This window comes from Electrona antarctica (genome assembly GCF_951216825.1).
Source record: "Electrona antarctica genome assembly, chromosome: 12".
In the NCBI taxonomy this organism is placed as follows: domain Eukaryota; kingdom Metazoa; phylum Chordata; class Actinopteri; order Myctophiformes; family Myctophidae; genus Electrona; species Electrona antarctica.
In genome coordinates, this window is record NC_136793.1 from 30494770 (window position 1) to 30511786 (window position 17017).

At 41.3% G+C, this 17017-nt stretch overlaps 1 protein-coding gene across 1 annotated transcript; it reads left to right on the forward strand.

Moving 5' to 3' along the window:
* The first annotated feature begins 2332 nt into the window (after positions 1–2332).
* On the forward strand, positions 2333–16536 carry LOC306934053 (exopolyphosphatase PRUNE1-like). Its single transcript, XM_079516492.1, has 4 exons — positions 2333–2546; positions 12211–12315; positions 12724–12929; positions 15688–16536. Exons 1-4 carry the CDS (start codon positions 2508–2510, stop codon positions 15902–15904), a joined length of 567 nt encoding a protein of 188 aa, XP_079372618.1. The 5' UTR covers positions 2333–2507; the 3' UTR covers positions 15905–16536.
* Positions 16537–17017: the final 481 nt, after the last annotated feature.

A 17017-nucleotide genomic window follows, 5' to 3' on the forward strand; every position in this document is an offset into this window, starting at 1 on the left:
AAAGAGATTCCACACTAGCATCACGACCAGAAAGCACAGGCGTGAACGGCACTTCCACATACTCTGTATGCCTCCTGAACTGGCGCACAAAATTGTGCGCTTTGTGGACGTGGAATTCTCTCAATTGTAATTGTGGTCTATGTATTCAATTCATCAACAGAGCATGGAACATTAACTGGAGAATGTATGTCATCAACAAATACAAGCTATATTTATAGATAAGAAAAAGTCTTCATGTGACCACCGCGCTCTGACTTTAGGTGCGTTACCCGTTCAAAACACACACCAATACTTCAGTTCAAAATGTTATTTTCATTTTTGAAATAAACTGAAAAATTAAATAAACATTTTGAACTGAAGTCTTGGTGTGTGCGACCCACTACCTTTATTTATTAGATAAGAAAAAGGAAAATCTATTTTGTAGTTTTCTGACAAGACAATGCATGGAACCATGGAAGTGGAATTCTGGTCATGGTGTGAACTAGGCATTAGGTGGAGGCTCCTGGGTGTATAAGTCTAGTTTGGCATACCGTGCCTGTGTTTGTCATTATCATTGGTCCGTTATTGTGTTAACGTGTTACCATTAGGAAATGTGTTGATAGACTTTTATTGATCCCCCAGGGGCAATTCTGTTAATTGCTATTGGCAGTAGGCTACATCAGAACAGATACAGGAAGAAAGAAAAAATCACACCGTGTGAACTGAGCGGTGGAACGATACTGTAATTGTTATACTGTACTGAACTCCTGTACTACTCCTGTACTCTACTGTACTCTGTAGTGTACTGTACTCATGCTGTAGCCTATTGTACTGTACTCGTATGGTACGATGCATACTGTACTCAGTACGAGTACAGTGTGCATCGTACCGTACGAGTGTACTGTACGTCGCATACTGTACTCTACTCGTACTGTACTCGTACTGTACGCATACTGTACTTAACTGTACGAGTATGTACTGGTACTGTACAATTATGAGGCGATTTCACCCCTTCTTCCGGGCTTGGAACAGAGTGCATTCTAGGTTGGAATTGGGCCATACGTGAACATGCTGGGCAGAAAACATGAACGAGTACCGTGCATGCGTGCATGTGCGAGCGAGTCATGAACGAGCGGCGCCGCTGTTGTGTATTGGCTCGCAGCTTGAGCGGGGCGTTCACGTATGGCCCAGTGCTGCAATACCACTTTTGGCCACCATGTCCATTGCGCTTCAGTGTTTCCTCTCTGTGACGTCTCTATAAATATATACTCTAAAGCCAAATTCCAATACCCAAAATCTTGGCCACTCGCTCACTCACACTCGGTCACTCCAGCATGGCGGTGTTATGGTGAAATTGGTGACCTGCCGAAATATGTGACCATCTTGTGGACTTCACACAACTTATATGGAGGTCTTTAAATTCATGGCCTAAATACTGCTATGTTAAACTCTGCTAATAAACAAACTGCAATGATTTACATTCGGACACTGACATTATGTGATTGTCTACATGATTGTCACATATTTCAGTAGGTCACCAATTTCACCGTAACCCCACCATGCTGGAGTGAGCGAGTGGCCGAGATTTTGGGTATTGGAATTTGGCCTATGGTTACACTAAAAACTCAGCTTCCCATCATGCACTGGTGCAGTGTGAAGCTCAACAGCCACTTTGTCACATGTTGGTACCCCAAACAGACAGACTTAGGGACACCTGGACACACAAAAAGTTACATTAATAGGAGACGGTGTACCACCGCTAAAAAAAAGGAGAAGAAAAGGAACAGTATCATTCAGTATCAGCTGCACAATAGCTATCAGTAGAAGAATACATTAATACTCATCATCAGTAGGCTTACTAGGCTAGTTGAGGGGATTTATGTGTTCTTGTGTGATTATTAATGTTTATTTGTTCAGCCATTTATTTTATGTGTGTACAAATACACATAAAATAGCCCTAGTAGTAAGTATTCGAAGTTGCCAGCGCGCTGTGCTTTATTTCCAACGGTCATTGTAGTAGGCCTATCAGCTATCAATAAAGTCCCGCAGTCCTGACCATAGAGCATGCATGATGTCATGACTGGGATCATGAGGGCTGTCCATGGCAGCACTCTCCTCTCCTTGCAGCAAGGCATGCATCCATTGGTCTAGTTTTGTTTTGGTTTAGTGTTTTGGAGGAGGGGGGGGGGGGGGGGGGGATTTGGGGTGCACTCAGGCTGGGCAGGGAGCTCGATTTAAATCACCGAGCGCGCACTCCTTTTATATACTCTATGGCGCGCACCCGCTGCGCTGGATCTCCTCAGTCTCCCCCGTCACACCCACTGTGTTGTGTGTGTGTCGGTGAAAGGGAGGACCGATAGCGCACGCTGCAGCCAGCCAGTGCTGCAGTGAGAGGCTAGCGCAGCAGGGTAGGCAGAGGCGGAAAAAAACACAACAGATCAGAGCGCGGCGTAAACGAAACGAGACCGAGAAAAAAAAAAACTTGGTTCATGGCGAGATCGGCAGCGGCACCAAATCCGTAGGCCGACATGGAAGACTATTTGCGGAGGGTCAAGAGCACGCTAGGGGTGAGTTTTGAGACACAAATCCTCAGCGCCAGCGGTGTTACTTAACACGGGGTTGTTGGCAATGAATTAAACAGTGTCGTACACGGGCTGCTACTGCTGCGCTACAGGCTGCGTTCCTGTTGCTGACCAAAACGCAGGGCAATAGTCTCTCCTGTTGTTTCTTTGGTCCCTCAGCCAAGCACCTGTAGATTAAAAAATTGATACGAGTGGGAAAAACATTATGTCACCGCACCGGCCCCAGTCAACGTTGTTGCATTTTGAAAGAGTGAATCTGTGAATTTGAATGAGCGAGCGGCTGAATTTTGATGAGGCAGAAATGTGACATCAACAAGTTCAATCTTCAATGTGCTTCCCTGGCATTTGACTGCTCTGCACATACATATAGGCTACTGTCACTATATGATTTGCATTTAATCCTGAACATAATAATTTAACATAATATCATGAAAATGCAGTTTTCGGCTAGTATACCGAATTGTTTCCTTTCCTATAGTAATCAACAATTCAATGAGGCATGGGTTTATATGGTTGGGTGACATAGGCTCTCTTCAATTTTTCATAGAATACCGTAGTTGAAAAAAGGGACTTTTCCAACTATTAATTTATTTAACGCCCAGACATGGGCACTATACACAAAAATGTATGTTAGTACACAAAAATGGCCACAAGAGATATTGGTAGTGCCACCCCACAGTAGCCTACATATTATATATTTCATTGTTTTGGATGTAGTCTATACTGTAGGCTGCCTACATGTATGCCTGCATACTGACTCTACAGATGCAGGCTATGTAGCAAACCTTCCCTTCAGAGACTCTGTATAGTCAGGGAATATTATCAGTATTACCAGTCAAATCTGGGAATATATATAAATATATATATAAAAACACTCCTTGGGCTAAAAACAGCCATAGACACTTGCCCAAATGTGCCCAAATGTGCTGACCTCATCACATTTGTGATGAAGTCTATATGGCCTTTTTAAGCCCAAGGAGTGTTTTTCATGCAAAACTATATGCTTGGAATGGATTCAGAATCATGAAAACCCCCTAGTTTGACCCCTAGTTTGGCCATAGACCCCCTAGTTTGGCTATAGCCACTTGCCCAAATATGCCCGAATGTGCTGACTTCATCACATTTGTGATGACGGCTATGGCCATTTTTAGCCCAAGGAGTGTTTTTCGTGCAAAACTAATGCTTGGAATGGATTCAGAATGATGAAAACCCCCTAGTTTGACATGTCACATGCTACTTAAAGCATAATGAAATTTAGAACATTTTGCCATATAATGGTTACTTATATGGTACCCCAACTTTCAGCAGCGGTCAAAAATTCCCCTAGGGTGGTTTAATATAAACCAATGTGGGATATGTTGGTAGACACCTTTACAAACCCATTGGTGAAGAAAATTCTTGGTAATACATTTATTCCCAGGTTTTATTAATATCCCCTGACTAGTAGCTAGTACTGTAGGCTATAGGCTGCTATCTGGTCAAATTTGCACAAATTTGCCTGAAACTGTACGGGTAGGCCTATTTGACTCACTGGATAGATTATAGGGTGGCCACTCAAAGGTGTACAGTATGAAGAAGTAATTGTCACAATTTGTCAGAGGTGACTGTACTGAGTATGGAATGTATTTATTACATTGTCCTTAGTTGAGATAAACCATCCATGGCGCTGTCTAGTAAAGCCACAAGTGATATAAGGAATATATTTATCCAGTGTTCTTATAAATGATTAAACCATGGTGCTGTCTAGTAACGCCACAATTGTGATATGTTGGCCACTAATGGGTTAACTAGTAACTGCATAACTATACATTGCTCAATTGCATCTTGATAGTATAGAACAAACAGTGAGTACAAGGTCTTTAGACAACTTACAATAAAATCTTGTGCTCCTGGAAGGAATTTTCTTTAGCAATAACAACATTCAAGTGGCAGTGGCTCAAAACTGCTGATTAACAATTGAATATGTTTTGCATAACACTTCTGTGCATTAGAATATGTTTTGTATGTGGTGATGAGGGAACTTTATCAGTCTTTAAAATCAACACATTCCACAAAGCCACTAGGGGACAAACTATACTCAACCCCAGTTTGTGAGTCAAAGTATAGACTGCTGGTCAAATATTACTACAAGTGAAAGTTTCTCAGTCAAATTCGTACTTGCTTTTAGAAATATTTTAAAAAGTACAAATTACAAAGTGCATTTTATAATATCAATGCATTGCTGTATTTTCCAAAACAAATACAAAAAACATATCAATCAATACCAGTGACAAACATCTGAGCTTACAAGTAGATATATTTTCACTATATATTTGAAATAGAGCTTTAGTGGTTAATAGACTTTTTCCATTCCTAGTAATGTAGTGAAGTCAAAAGTACCACATTTGTCTTTGAAATGCATTGTAGTGAAAGTCATGAATTTCTACTGCACAAGGCTTGTGTAATAGAGGCATAATTACTGTAGCTACAGTAGCATGCTGTCACCTGTAATGTACACTGTACAGTACCAGATCAGGTGACGGCAAGATTTCCTTACTGGCCCTGGTTAACCACTTTATTTAATCCCAATTTTAGGCATGTGAGGTGACATTTGAAAAAGTTTGATAATGTTCAGAAAATATCAGATATCATATACGTTCACAGCCTATCACAACCTGTTGTGAGCTTGTAGATCGGCTGTTTTCAATTTTAGAATGTGTTGCCGGTCTCAGACCGGCAAAACAAAAATGTGTGCAACAATTTTAATTTTTAAGCCGATATAATGAAACAAAAAACTCTGAGTAATTTCCCACAATTAATTAATGCCATGAGAGTCAAAGGGCATACAAAACTGAGATGAATGTCAGGGTGTGTGTTTCCAGTACATCAAGTTCATATTTATTTTGGGTACCCAAGTATTCTGTGTTTAGGATTGTCATCCTAAACACAGAATACTGTGTGAGCATAACATCCCTCTGGCAAAAACTCAGCATAAGGCACCGTAGAGTCTACTCTAGGGGGTTTGTCGAGCATCTATTTGAATTTCAAACACAAAATGTTGGCCTGTGTTCAGGCGACAGGAGAGGGAAACCAGGGGCCTGTTTCACGAAACTTGGATTAGAGGTTAAACCTGGATTTAACAGATATCCTGGTTTAATATATCCTGGATCAGCGATTAACCGATTTCATGAAAACTGGTTAATCTTGCCAGATTAATTCAACCAGTTAACCTGGATATGTTGAGGCTTGATTTGAATTCATGAAAGCAATGCCACACTAGTTACCATGGAAACTAATGCTGTGGACCAGGCTAACAGCCAGGTTTAACTTAATCCTGATGTCTTTACTGTTCATTAAGCAGTCAATCTGATCACAAACCAATGATTTTTCCCCCACACTTATTCAATTATTATGTGTTTATGTTGCCTTATTTTTATTAGTCTGCATAAAAACATCATATAGGTACACATTGCCATTAAAGGACTAACTTAAGCCCTATATACAGAATCAAAGAACGATAATATATAGGCTGCACAACCTCATCATGTCAGCTTGTGAGCTTGTAGATCAGCTACTTTTGGTGAATGTTCCCCCAGAATAGGTTTGCTGTGGTGCTACATCCCGTAGTTTTTTTAAATTATTATTATTATTATTATTATTATTATTTAAAAAAAATGTTGTAAAAGTGAAAACATTACTAAATGTTACCATTACTCATTGTTATACAACATATTACCATTGTAACATTCCACACACCAACGGCCAAGAAGTGCATCGCCCCAAGCCAGGATTGAATCCATGACCCACAGTTCACCAGTCGGAGCAACAACCCCCTTCCCCAGAGGGGGGAGTTATGGCCAAATATTACAACGTTACAATATCATTATGCTTACAATATTAAGAATTCTGTTATATTATTATGACGATTTCATTATGAAGTTTTAAGTTAAGAGTAGTGGTTAAATGTAGACTATATTTTTGGGGTAGTTAATCATTCAGTCTATCCACTATTGAGAGTATTTTCTCTCTTTTATTACAGCAGCAGTATTTATTTTTTAGAAGCAAGTCCTCGTATCAGTAAGTCTGTGGAATAGATTAGTAAAGATACTGAGATAAACAGAAGCAGCGGTAATGCTAACTATTAAGGATGCCAACTGCCATAATACCAAACGAAGAAGAAGGATCAGTAAATCTGTGCTCCACCGCATGGGTCTAGTGAGGGAAAATGTTCAGCCAGGCTTTATGATCCTGGCTTGATAAATCCGCCCATTCTCAGCCTCGCTTGGCTTTAGTGGAACGGAATTAACCAGGCTGTACGGACCAGGATTTAACAAACCTGGTTTTGTCTTAAATCCTGGATTAGTTAATCCAGGTTTTGTGAAATAGGCCGCAGTAGTGACACCACACACTCACAGTAGTGTGAGGGAAGAATTAATTGGAATAATGAGAAGAAGGGACGAAAATAATTGGCTACTCTTTAAAAAAAAATCCTGTAGAATCTTTACCACCATATACGTTTATGAGTGAGATATGGATCATATCAGCACTACAGTATCTTGGGAATAAGACTTGAGCAAGGGATCCATGCTCTATCTATCTGGTGTGCAAGCCTTGTAAATGCACTGTTGTACTGTAAACTATAAGGATTATGACTGATGAATATCATGCAAGATATAATACTGTATAATATGACTCTTTCTTAATCCTGCTCTGTTCCGTTCACCCACGTCTCTGTGTACATATCTCTGTTATTCTTTCTCTGTCCCCTCCCCCAGGCTATTTCTCTCTGTCTGCCTGCCTGTCTGTCTGTCCACCTGACTGTCCCTTCCTTTCCCTGTCTCCCTTTCACTCACTCTCTCTGTTCATTTGGGTGGCTGCAATCCAGAACATCTATATGTGTAATTGGCCGGGGCCTTAGTGCTTACCGGACCTATCATTCTTTCAGACTCTCACACACTGAAGCCCCATCCTATTCCTTAATTCTCTGTCGTGGAGCTGGAGCAATGTGCTGAGTAGACAAGTGTTTTCCAAACCAGTGGTCAGGATTCAAGAACTCCCTTTGGGTGGCAGAGCTATCTTTATGGTTTGCAATTAAATATCCAATTCCAAAAATGAAAAAGTCAAAATACATTTCGATATAATTACAGATATACATACATTGTTCAAATATTTATAGTCAGCCGAAAAGTTTGGAAACTCTGGAGTAGATGGCTGTTCCTGATCTCCCTCCATCTCTCTCCATGCACCCACATGCATGCGCAAGTGCACGCACGCACGCAGGCACGCACACACCATACTGAAGTTGACAGGGATCGATTCAAGAAGTTTTTGTTTGTCATATACAATTTTAGCATTTTAGCATCATAGATAGAGAGAAATATCTGCAGAAGGCCTGCAACACTCCAGATTAGATGATGGACACAAATGATGTACTATATCAGTGATATCTGGTGGAAATGTGATGCGATGCTTCCAGCCTCAGGTTAATGCTTTGCTTTTTTTGTTGTGTATTTTTGCGGGAGGGTAGAAAGTGTGGTAGGCCTACTTCCTCTGACCTTTAATGATCCTCATTTAAAATGTGATATTAGGCTACTAATATTTGTTTTCCTGAAACAAAATATTAAGAGCAAAAGCTAAATAAATCTGTGTTTGTATGTATGTATGTATGTATGTATGTATGTATGTATGTATGGGGCGGCTGTGGCTCAGGAGGTAGAGCAGGTCGTCCAATGATCCATGGGTTGGCGGTTCGAATCCCGGCTCCTCCTGTCTACATGTCGAAGTGTCCTTGGGCAAGACACTGAACCCCAAATTGCTCCCGATGTGCTGGTTGGTACCTTGCATGGCTTCCGCCAGCCATCGGTGTATGAATGTGTGTGTGAATGGGTGAATGTAATGCACAATCTATGTAAAGCGCCTTGGATAAAGACGCTATATAAATGCACCATTTACCATTTATGTACTATATCAGTGATATCTGGTGGAAATGTGATGCGATGCTTCCAGCCTCAGGTTAATGCTTTGCTTTTTTTGTTGTGTATTTTTGCGGGAGGGTAGAAAGTGTGGTAGGCCTACTTCCTCTGACCTTTAATGATCCTCATTTAAAATGTGATATTAGGCTACTAATATTTGTTTTCCTGAAACAAAATATTAAGAGCAAAAGCTAAATAAATCTGTGTTTGTATGTATGTATGTATGTATGTATGTATGTATGTATGTATGTATGTATGTATGTATGTATGTATGTATGTATGTATGTATGTATGTATGTATGTATGTATGTATGTATACGTTTTGTAATCCACGTAACTCGAGAACTGTTCGCCCCACCGACTTCCACACCCCCTCAGGGAGTGAAGTGCCTGGTGTCGAGTCCGCCGGATAGCCGGTTGTCCAGAAACAGCACAAAAGCCTCTGCCCGGGCTCTGGACCTGATCACCCCTATATCTCCATATATGGAGCTGGCCTGTTCTGACATCACAACACTTCATATTTTGGCATGCCTGAACATCACAATGTATGATGTTCTGACATCTGCATATACTCCATATTTGGGCTAACCTGACTGCGCCAGGTGGTGGCAGTATGCCTATTGGCAGCATTGAGTTCACAGGTTCTCCAACACTGCCTGTGAACTCAATACTGCCACCATCAGGCAGAGGCAGGTTATATTTGGGCATGCCTGCAGCCTGACAAAGAACTCCATATATGGGCATAAAAGGGACACAGATGGAGCTGGCCTGTTCTGACATCACAATGATGCTCAACCTCGCCCTTTATTAGCCAATTGATCACACCTGATCACCCCCCCCCCCACAATGGGCACTGTCCTAGTTTAAAGTTTACAATACTGTATGGTACACCGCTGTTTGTAGACCAAAACACAGTTTGGGCTGCATTTTGATTGGTCAGAGTGTAGCATTCGCCAGTAAATGTCCACAAAATTTCACAGCAGAGAGATAAAATAACAACCGCATTTTTTCTCCATGGAAATTCATTGCTGGTGTGGAAACTTGCATGGACTTTATGATTTCTTTTTTTTTTATAAATAAATTACCGCCCTGGTATTCAAAAGTATCGCCCCAGTGTTTAAAGACCTTTAGTCATAGTGTTGCAGGCTTTGCAGGACCGGTTGTAGCCTTCTCTCTGTGTCCCTTTTGTGCCCATATATGGAGACGTCTGTTTGTGTCTGTCTACCTGTGTCCCTTTTACGCCCATATATGGAGATCTCGAGTATGTGTCTGTCAGTCCTTGTCCCTTTTATGCCCATAGATCACTGATGTCCTCAGTATATGCCCATATGGGTCGGTGGTTCTGGACAAATGGATACCTCAAAATTCCCTCAAAGTACCAAAGTCGCTACACAAGATTACAGAAGTAGATTTATGTTGAAAGCTGTAGAAAAATGGCCCCATCCCGGCTAAATAAACACAGTTGTATTGTGATCTCAGCAACCAAATAGTCATACGTAAACGTTAAACAAAGACAATAAGGAAAAAATAGAAAATGAAAAGAAGACAGAGCACAGCCTTGGAATAGAACACCACACACACACACACACACACGCACACACACGCACACGCTCACACTGGTACAGACATTCTCCCACTGCAGTGGAACACACAGTGAGTGGCATTTTCCCCTGCTAATGCATCTCTTCCTCTCTCTGGCTATCTAGTATCGACCATTCGAAGCCTTCAGCACAACCCCCTCTCATCCTCTGTCTCCCTCCATCCCTCCCTCTCGGTTTCTTACTCCCTCCTCCCCCTGTTCTCTGCACAGGCCTTCTACCTCGTTCCCCAGCTTCTCTCCCTCTTAAATTGTCATCCTTCCCTATCTTTCGTTATCCTTCCCTCCCAATCATATGTCAGTTTGTCCATCTACTTCCCCCCTGCTAGATCTATCTCATGTCAGTTTCTCTGTCACAGCCCCTCTCGTCACCCTTTGCACTAGCTTTATCTCCATCCCTCTTCCCTTTCGTCTTAGGTAGGGTTTTTTCCCCCACTCTGTTGAATTTTCTCTCTCTCTGTGCTTTCTGTCTGTGTCCCCTCTCTCCATGTACCCTCCATCCTTCACTTGTATCATCTCCCCTCGCCTCTCACTCTTAGATCATCATCGCTGTCTATACCCTTTCAAAAACAAGAGTGTCTATGGACAGAAACCAGACACCATGACCAGCATCAACATTTACATGTCATCCCTCACCCATCCATCCAATTCCAGGCACTCAAACGGGCCTCTTACTTAAAGGATCCTCCAGTCCTCAGTGTTAATTTAACCCTGAGAGTATACAAATGTATTCCACTGATCTATCATTTATATGTAGCCATCTATACTGTATATGTTCAGAAGCTTTTTATGCGCAAATAATGTTGTGGGCTTTTGAAACACAAAAATCTTACAATAATGTTTTTTTGTGAATAATGTAAGCCTGTGTTTACCACTGTTTATTGACGAGGTTACATATCGTTAAAGCGTTGGTAAAACCACTGGGAAATGCAATATAGCATCTCAGAAAGCCAGATTTAATCATCATAGACAAAATAATGCAAAATAATGCAAATAAAGCTATAGGCATTTGTCAGTCAACAAACGTGCTTAGTTTAGATCTCCTTCTCCAGCCTCCCTTCTCCCCAGTCCTCTCTCCATCAGTAATACACACCTTCCTGTTACCTCTCCACCATTCTTTCCTCCATCCTCTCTTCTGTCCCATAAATTCTAACCTTTCCCCTCTCATTCCATCCCTACTCATCCTCTCTTCCTGCTCCCTCCCTTTCCATTCCTATTGCATTGGTCTATGCCCAGGGCAGTCTATAAGCCCATTAAGATGGGCCACAGATAGACATGGTATTCATTGCAATCACATTTTCCTTCCTGATTAATGGCTAAGGGCTAATGGTTAAGGGCTTACCTAGGCTAGATAAGACAACAAAGAAAGACAGGATGGAACAGGATGATGGTTGTTATTTAACACAGGAGAAAGTGGAAAGTCTCCTTTGAAGGTTGTCCACAAAATCTGACATTATTTCACTTTATAGGCTATACATCCATTCACATTACATTTACTTTCTTCACAAGTACACTGTGAATTCTGTCCTTGTTTGTGCCTCAAGTGCAAAAAATCCCGGCCAGTATTCTCTTTCATAGATGTCTTACTCTTAAACCTTTAGCAACACCCAGCTTTCATTATTAATGCATGGTGTTGATTTCTCAATGCTGCAGTCATCCAGCACAGTCATGCTGGCTCAATGCGTTTCCAATGATATACAGTAATATCATCAGTTGATACAGATATACTGTACTGTACTGTACTGTAATGCTGCTTCCACAGCTGGCAGGGGGCCTTGTAAGATGACGGAATTAAAGCAAGGGGATTCTGTGTCACTATACTGTATATCTAATGATGTCAGATGTCAGCAGACATTGTTAACCACTGAGCCCTAGCAGATGTTCAAGGTGTCTTAATTGTTACATCTTGTGTACACAAGAGTAAGTGTGTGTGTGTGTGTGTGTGTGTGTGTGTGTGTGTGTGTGTGTGTGTGTGTGTGTGTGTGTGTGTGTGTGTGTGTGTGTGTGTGTGTGTGTGTGTGTGTGTGTGTGTGTGTGTGTGTGTGTGTGTGTGTGTGTGTGTGTGTGTGTGTGTGTGTGTGTGGCCGCGTGCGTGATCTAGGCAGGAGGATCAGATGGTACCAGAATACATGCGGTTTTAGGAGGACCAGAATCGGACGTAGACTCTGTGGCCTCCACCCTCAGCTTAGCACTGCACCTCAGCCAGGTAAAACCAAAGAGAGGTTAGATTTAGCATTACAGTAAGATTTATTTCAACTGAGGCTCCTCCTGTGTGTGTGTGTGTGTGTGTGTGTGTGTGTGTGTGTGTGTGTGTGTGTGTGTGTGTGTGTGTGTGTGTGTGTGTGTGTGTGTGTGTGTGTGTGTGTGTGTGTGTGTGTGTGTGTGTGTGTGTGTGTGTGTGTGTGTGTGTGTGTGTGATATATATTATATATATTATTGCTGTGTTTTTGAAGGAATTTGCGAAGGAATTCAAGAGTAATGTGCTTTACATTTTCTGCTGTGTTGATGCAAGATCATTAAATAAAACACCCTTTTTGTTTTGACACAAATTGCGGTTTGCGGAATCGCCTATCACTCATTCCATGCATATATATATATTTGTGTAATTCTCCAGAAGGAGCCCTCAAGTGGCATGTGCGTGCCTGTGCTGTGTGTCCATCGGCGTGACGCTGCTGTGTTGCCTGAGGATACGGTGAGGTATCTGCAGAGCGTGAGGGTGCATGAGAGCTCACTGCTGTGGCGTAGTGATGTAGACCTGGTGAAGCTCCATCACGCTGGAAAACTGTCCCTCACGCTGCTCAGAGACGATGTCCTGGATAGGTACACACACAGTACTACTCATGTAGAACGGCACACATCCATACTCAGTGGGGAAAAAGTACTCGCATGTTTTACTTAAGTCAAAGTATCAATACTGCAATGTGGATCTACAAGCTCACAAGCCTGTAGATCGGCTATTTTCAAATGGCTGAAAACTATGTAGGGCTGAAGTGGGTAATGTATGTTTTGTAATAATAATCTACAAAGTAACTAGTAACTAAGGTTTTCAAATAAATGTAGTGGAGTAAAAGTACAATATTTGGATCCGAGATCGTTGTGGAGTAGAAGTAAAAGTAATGGAAATTGGAAATACTGAAGTAAACTACAAATATTTCAAAATTGTACTTAATCCATTGAGACCTGGAACGCATCCATGTCACGTTAGCGTTAGCGTTTTAAACATTATGTTATAATTTAGCTATTGAAAAATAGCAGATCTACAAGCTCATAGCGCGCCACCGAGTGGCGCGCTATGAACTTGTAGGTCTGCTATTTTTGAAAAATCGTTAAAATGTGCCTCAAATCTTTCCGAAAATTGTCATGATTTAGAAAACTTTTTTTTTAAAGTTTCGACGTCAGGCCTGAATGGGTTAAGTACAGTACTTTCCTCCACTGATACTTACTTGAAAGCAGAAAGCACACGCATGGTCCGTATCAAGTAGTGCTGGCTCCAAACTTCAGAATTTGTTACATTGGCATTCGGATGTTAATTATAAAAAGCCTCACTTAAAATCATTATTATTATTTTATTGTTGGGCTTGTGACTTGCATGGCTACTCATTCTGCACTTTTGGAGAGGATACGGAAATAGTCTGTGTGCATGTATATGTGTAGTGCAAACTAGAAATACACTCTGTCAAGGTGCCAACTTGCGCCTTGCACAGAAGTAGGCCATACATGGCCTACTTGTGCGCAGGCAGAGCAAGAATTACTACTAACTGCTGTTCTAAATCCTTTAGACCCGTTATTGACCTTATACCTACCTTGAAGCGTACCTTAGTCACCATCAACAGCCAATAAGGGACCACCATTCTTACCGACATACATACATGTCATGTATACATAAATACGTTACCTTTTACCCACCCAACATTGAAACATATCTTAATTACGTCACCATCAACAGCCAATTATAGGTATGCATACCATACAGACATACCACTTATACTTGCGCGCTCTGCTTGCGCAAGTGATAATAAACACCACAGCAGGGCATTGTAACGCTCCCTTCTTGTGTGCGCCGGGCCGCTGTCAGCTATAAAAGGCCGACCGGCCACTGCTGCCTTTGCTTACGGCCATACCACCCTGAACACGCCCGATCTCGTCTGATCTCGGAAGCTAAGCAGGGTCGGGCCTGGTTAGTACTTGGATGGGAGACCGCCTGGGAATACCAGGTGCTGTAAGCTTTTTCATTTGGGACACTGAATGAGCAACAGCCATTTAAGAATGTCCATGATACAATATTACTACATCATGTGCAGCACTAACTTACAGCTGAGTACAGCTGAAAAATGGCACTAATAACCTTTAGAAGGCCAGCCCAACTAGAACTAGAACTTTTTACGGCAGGCCATAGTTCGCCTTTTTACGGCAGCCCATTTCGGACAAAACACTGTGGTGGTCAGGGACAGATGTCAAGACGGATGTGTAGAAATAACAAGAATGTCCGAGCAATCAAAATGAGCGATTTATCGTTCTTGGATATATCAGATTATGGTAATATAATGGTTAGTCCGGAATACAATACAATTTATACAATTAGGGTGGTTATATTTTGTCTCCCTGCTCTCCTTATTGAGACATTTAGATCGTGTCAAAGGTCAGGGACAAAGGGTTAGACGCAGGATCTGACATGCATTTTGACATGATGATCAAGATTCAATTTATCTCCTGAGCAAGCGGCGGGCTATAGCTCAATGTTAAAACATTCTGCACTTACAAAAGGAGGAGGAAACCTGGTTCAAATCCGGGGTAGAAGAGGGCAAAGTTACATTGTGAAACTTATTTGAATATAATGTTATATTCAAAAGGTGGGTTATCACTTATCATTGATTTATAGAATCATATGTTGGCTATGGTTTTCTCTTGCAGTTTTCTAAGCAAATGTTGTTGGGTAAAGCGGGTATTTGGATTCAGGTATCAGGGAAAAAGGGGTACTGAAGCCAAATTGGTTTGAGAACCACAAAAAATACGAAAAACTAAGAAAAGTTTAATGTCATGACATGCCCTTCAAATTGTCATTCGGGAACTATGCCTTGTACACAACTCCAACTCCTGAGTGGGTTATGGTTTGGGTTTTTTATACACTTCATTTTATGATACCATTTAAAATTCTAAATAATGGACTAGTTCATGTTGTTGTCTTGACATTTGTTTCGTTATTTCATTTTCACACTGTTTTAGTGTGAAGGACCACTACAGACAAATAGGCCCACACACGCACACGTGCATGCACGCACGCACGCACGTACACATAAACACACATTTATTGCATTCGTATGCAATTTTGGCCAATGCAAAAATATGTTTGTGTTTGCAATAATATGTTTGGGTGTGTATTTCAGACATGCACGCGTACAGTATATGCATGCATGCGTGTGTGTGTGTGTGTGTGTGTGTGTGTGTGTGTGTGTGTGTGTGTGACTATTCTTTATGATCCCTGGGGGGAGTTGTATTTATGCAGATGCCTCACAATCATCTGCCCTTCACACACACCCCTTCCTCCTCTCTCCCCCTGCCTCACTCACTCCCTTCCCAGCTCTGAGTACCGCACTTTGGCGTCCAGCGTTGTGCGAGTGGTCTGTCGCCATGGGCAGTGGGATGCACTGGAGGAGGAGGAGGAGGAGGAGTGGGGGGCATCATCCACGGCGGCAGTCGCCAAGGAGATTCTTCAAGAGGCAGCGGAGCACATCGGAGCGGCACTGGGGGAGACTCTCGGAGGTGAGGGAGGCGCAGGCGCCCCCCAGGGGGATTAATGGGGCGATGCAGGAGGACACACACAAATCCCTTGACATGAGTCGCTTAACACTCACCAGGAGAGAGAGAAAGAGAGAGAGGAATAAAACAGAGGGATGCACAGAAAAAAAAAGAACTGAGTCACATCGAGTTCTTTACTTTGAGGTCATTTATGGTTTTATATGTTATACCATTGAGCAAGAGAAAAGTTCACTCTACACACACAGAAAAATATACTTTCGTGACTATTTCATTACATTTGTAAGCTCTCAGAGTTAAATAAACACTTCAAATGTTGCTGTGTGGGAATTAGGAAAATAGAAAAAAAACATGAGAAAAAAAGACTAAACTGGACCTTGTAGTGAGAAAGGATCAGTGGACACGAGAAAGACAAGAAGTGCAGGAAACACAAGAAGGGTACAGTACATGGAGATGTGAATTTGTTGCTGTCAGGCAGAAACCTTGTATCTTCATGTTTCTTTTTTTCCGTTCATAAATGAATGCATCACATTCATATCACATTATGAACATGTGATCTGCCATTTTTGCTATTTTTGAGAGATCTGTAAAATGTTCATATACAGTAATAATGACTTATATATAGTTGAAAGTGATTTAGTATGTCTGGGTTTTATCAATATTGATATATGACTAAATAATAACTACTTTGGATCCATTACACAGTTTTTTTCTTCTTTTTTTAACATTATGTGGTATGGTATTATAACACTTGTTATAAATGTTTATAATCATGGCAACTTATAACAATGTTTATAACATAAGTGCTGGTCATAATGCATTATAAGCTCAGTGGAACAGCACATTATAACTACCATAACTTCAGTCAGTTATAAAGTGTCTTTGTTATAAGTTGTTAACATTCATAATGAAGCTTTATAAATGTGATTATAACCTTTAGGTGAAGTGTTATCTGGTGGTTATACTGTACTGTTCCGCTGAGTTTATTATGCATTATGACCATTATAATTTATAATACTTCATAAACCTTGTATAATAATTATGTAATTGTATAATTATAAACATGTATAATGAGTGTTATACTGTAGGTGCATTATAACACATTGTAGATAGACGCAGTGCGTGCGTGCGTGCGTGCGTGCGTGCATGCGTGC

Bases quoted from the DNA above. Each gene is read 5' to 3' on its own strand.
- LOC306934053 (XM_079516492.1), top strand. From the start codon at position 2,508: ATGGAAGACTATTTGCGGAGGGTCAAGAGCACGCTAGGG. The intron at 12,316-12,723 runs GTAAAACCAAAG...GTAATTCTCCAG, and splicing joins TAGCACTGCACCTCAGCCAG to AAGGAGCCCTCAAGTGGCAT. The intron at 12,930-15,687 runs GTACACACACAG...CTCCCTTCCCAG, and splicing joins AGAGACGATGTCCTGGATAG to CTCTGAGTACCGCACTTTGG.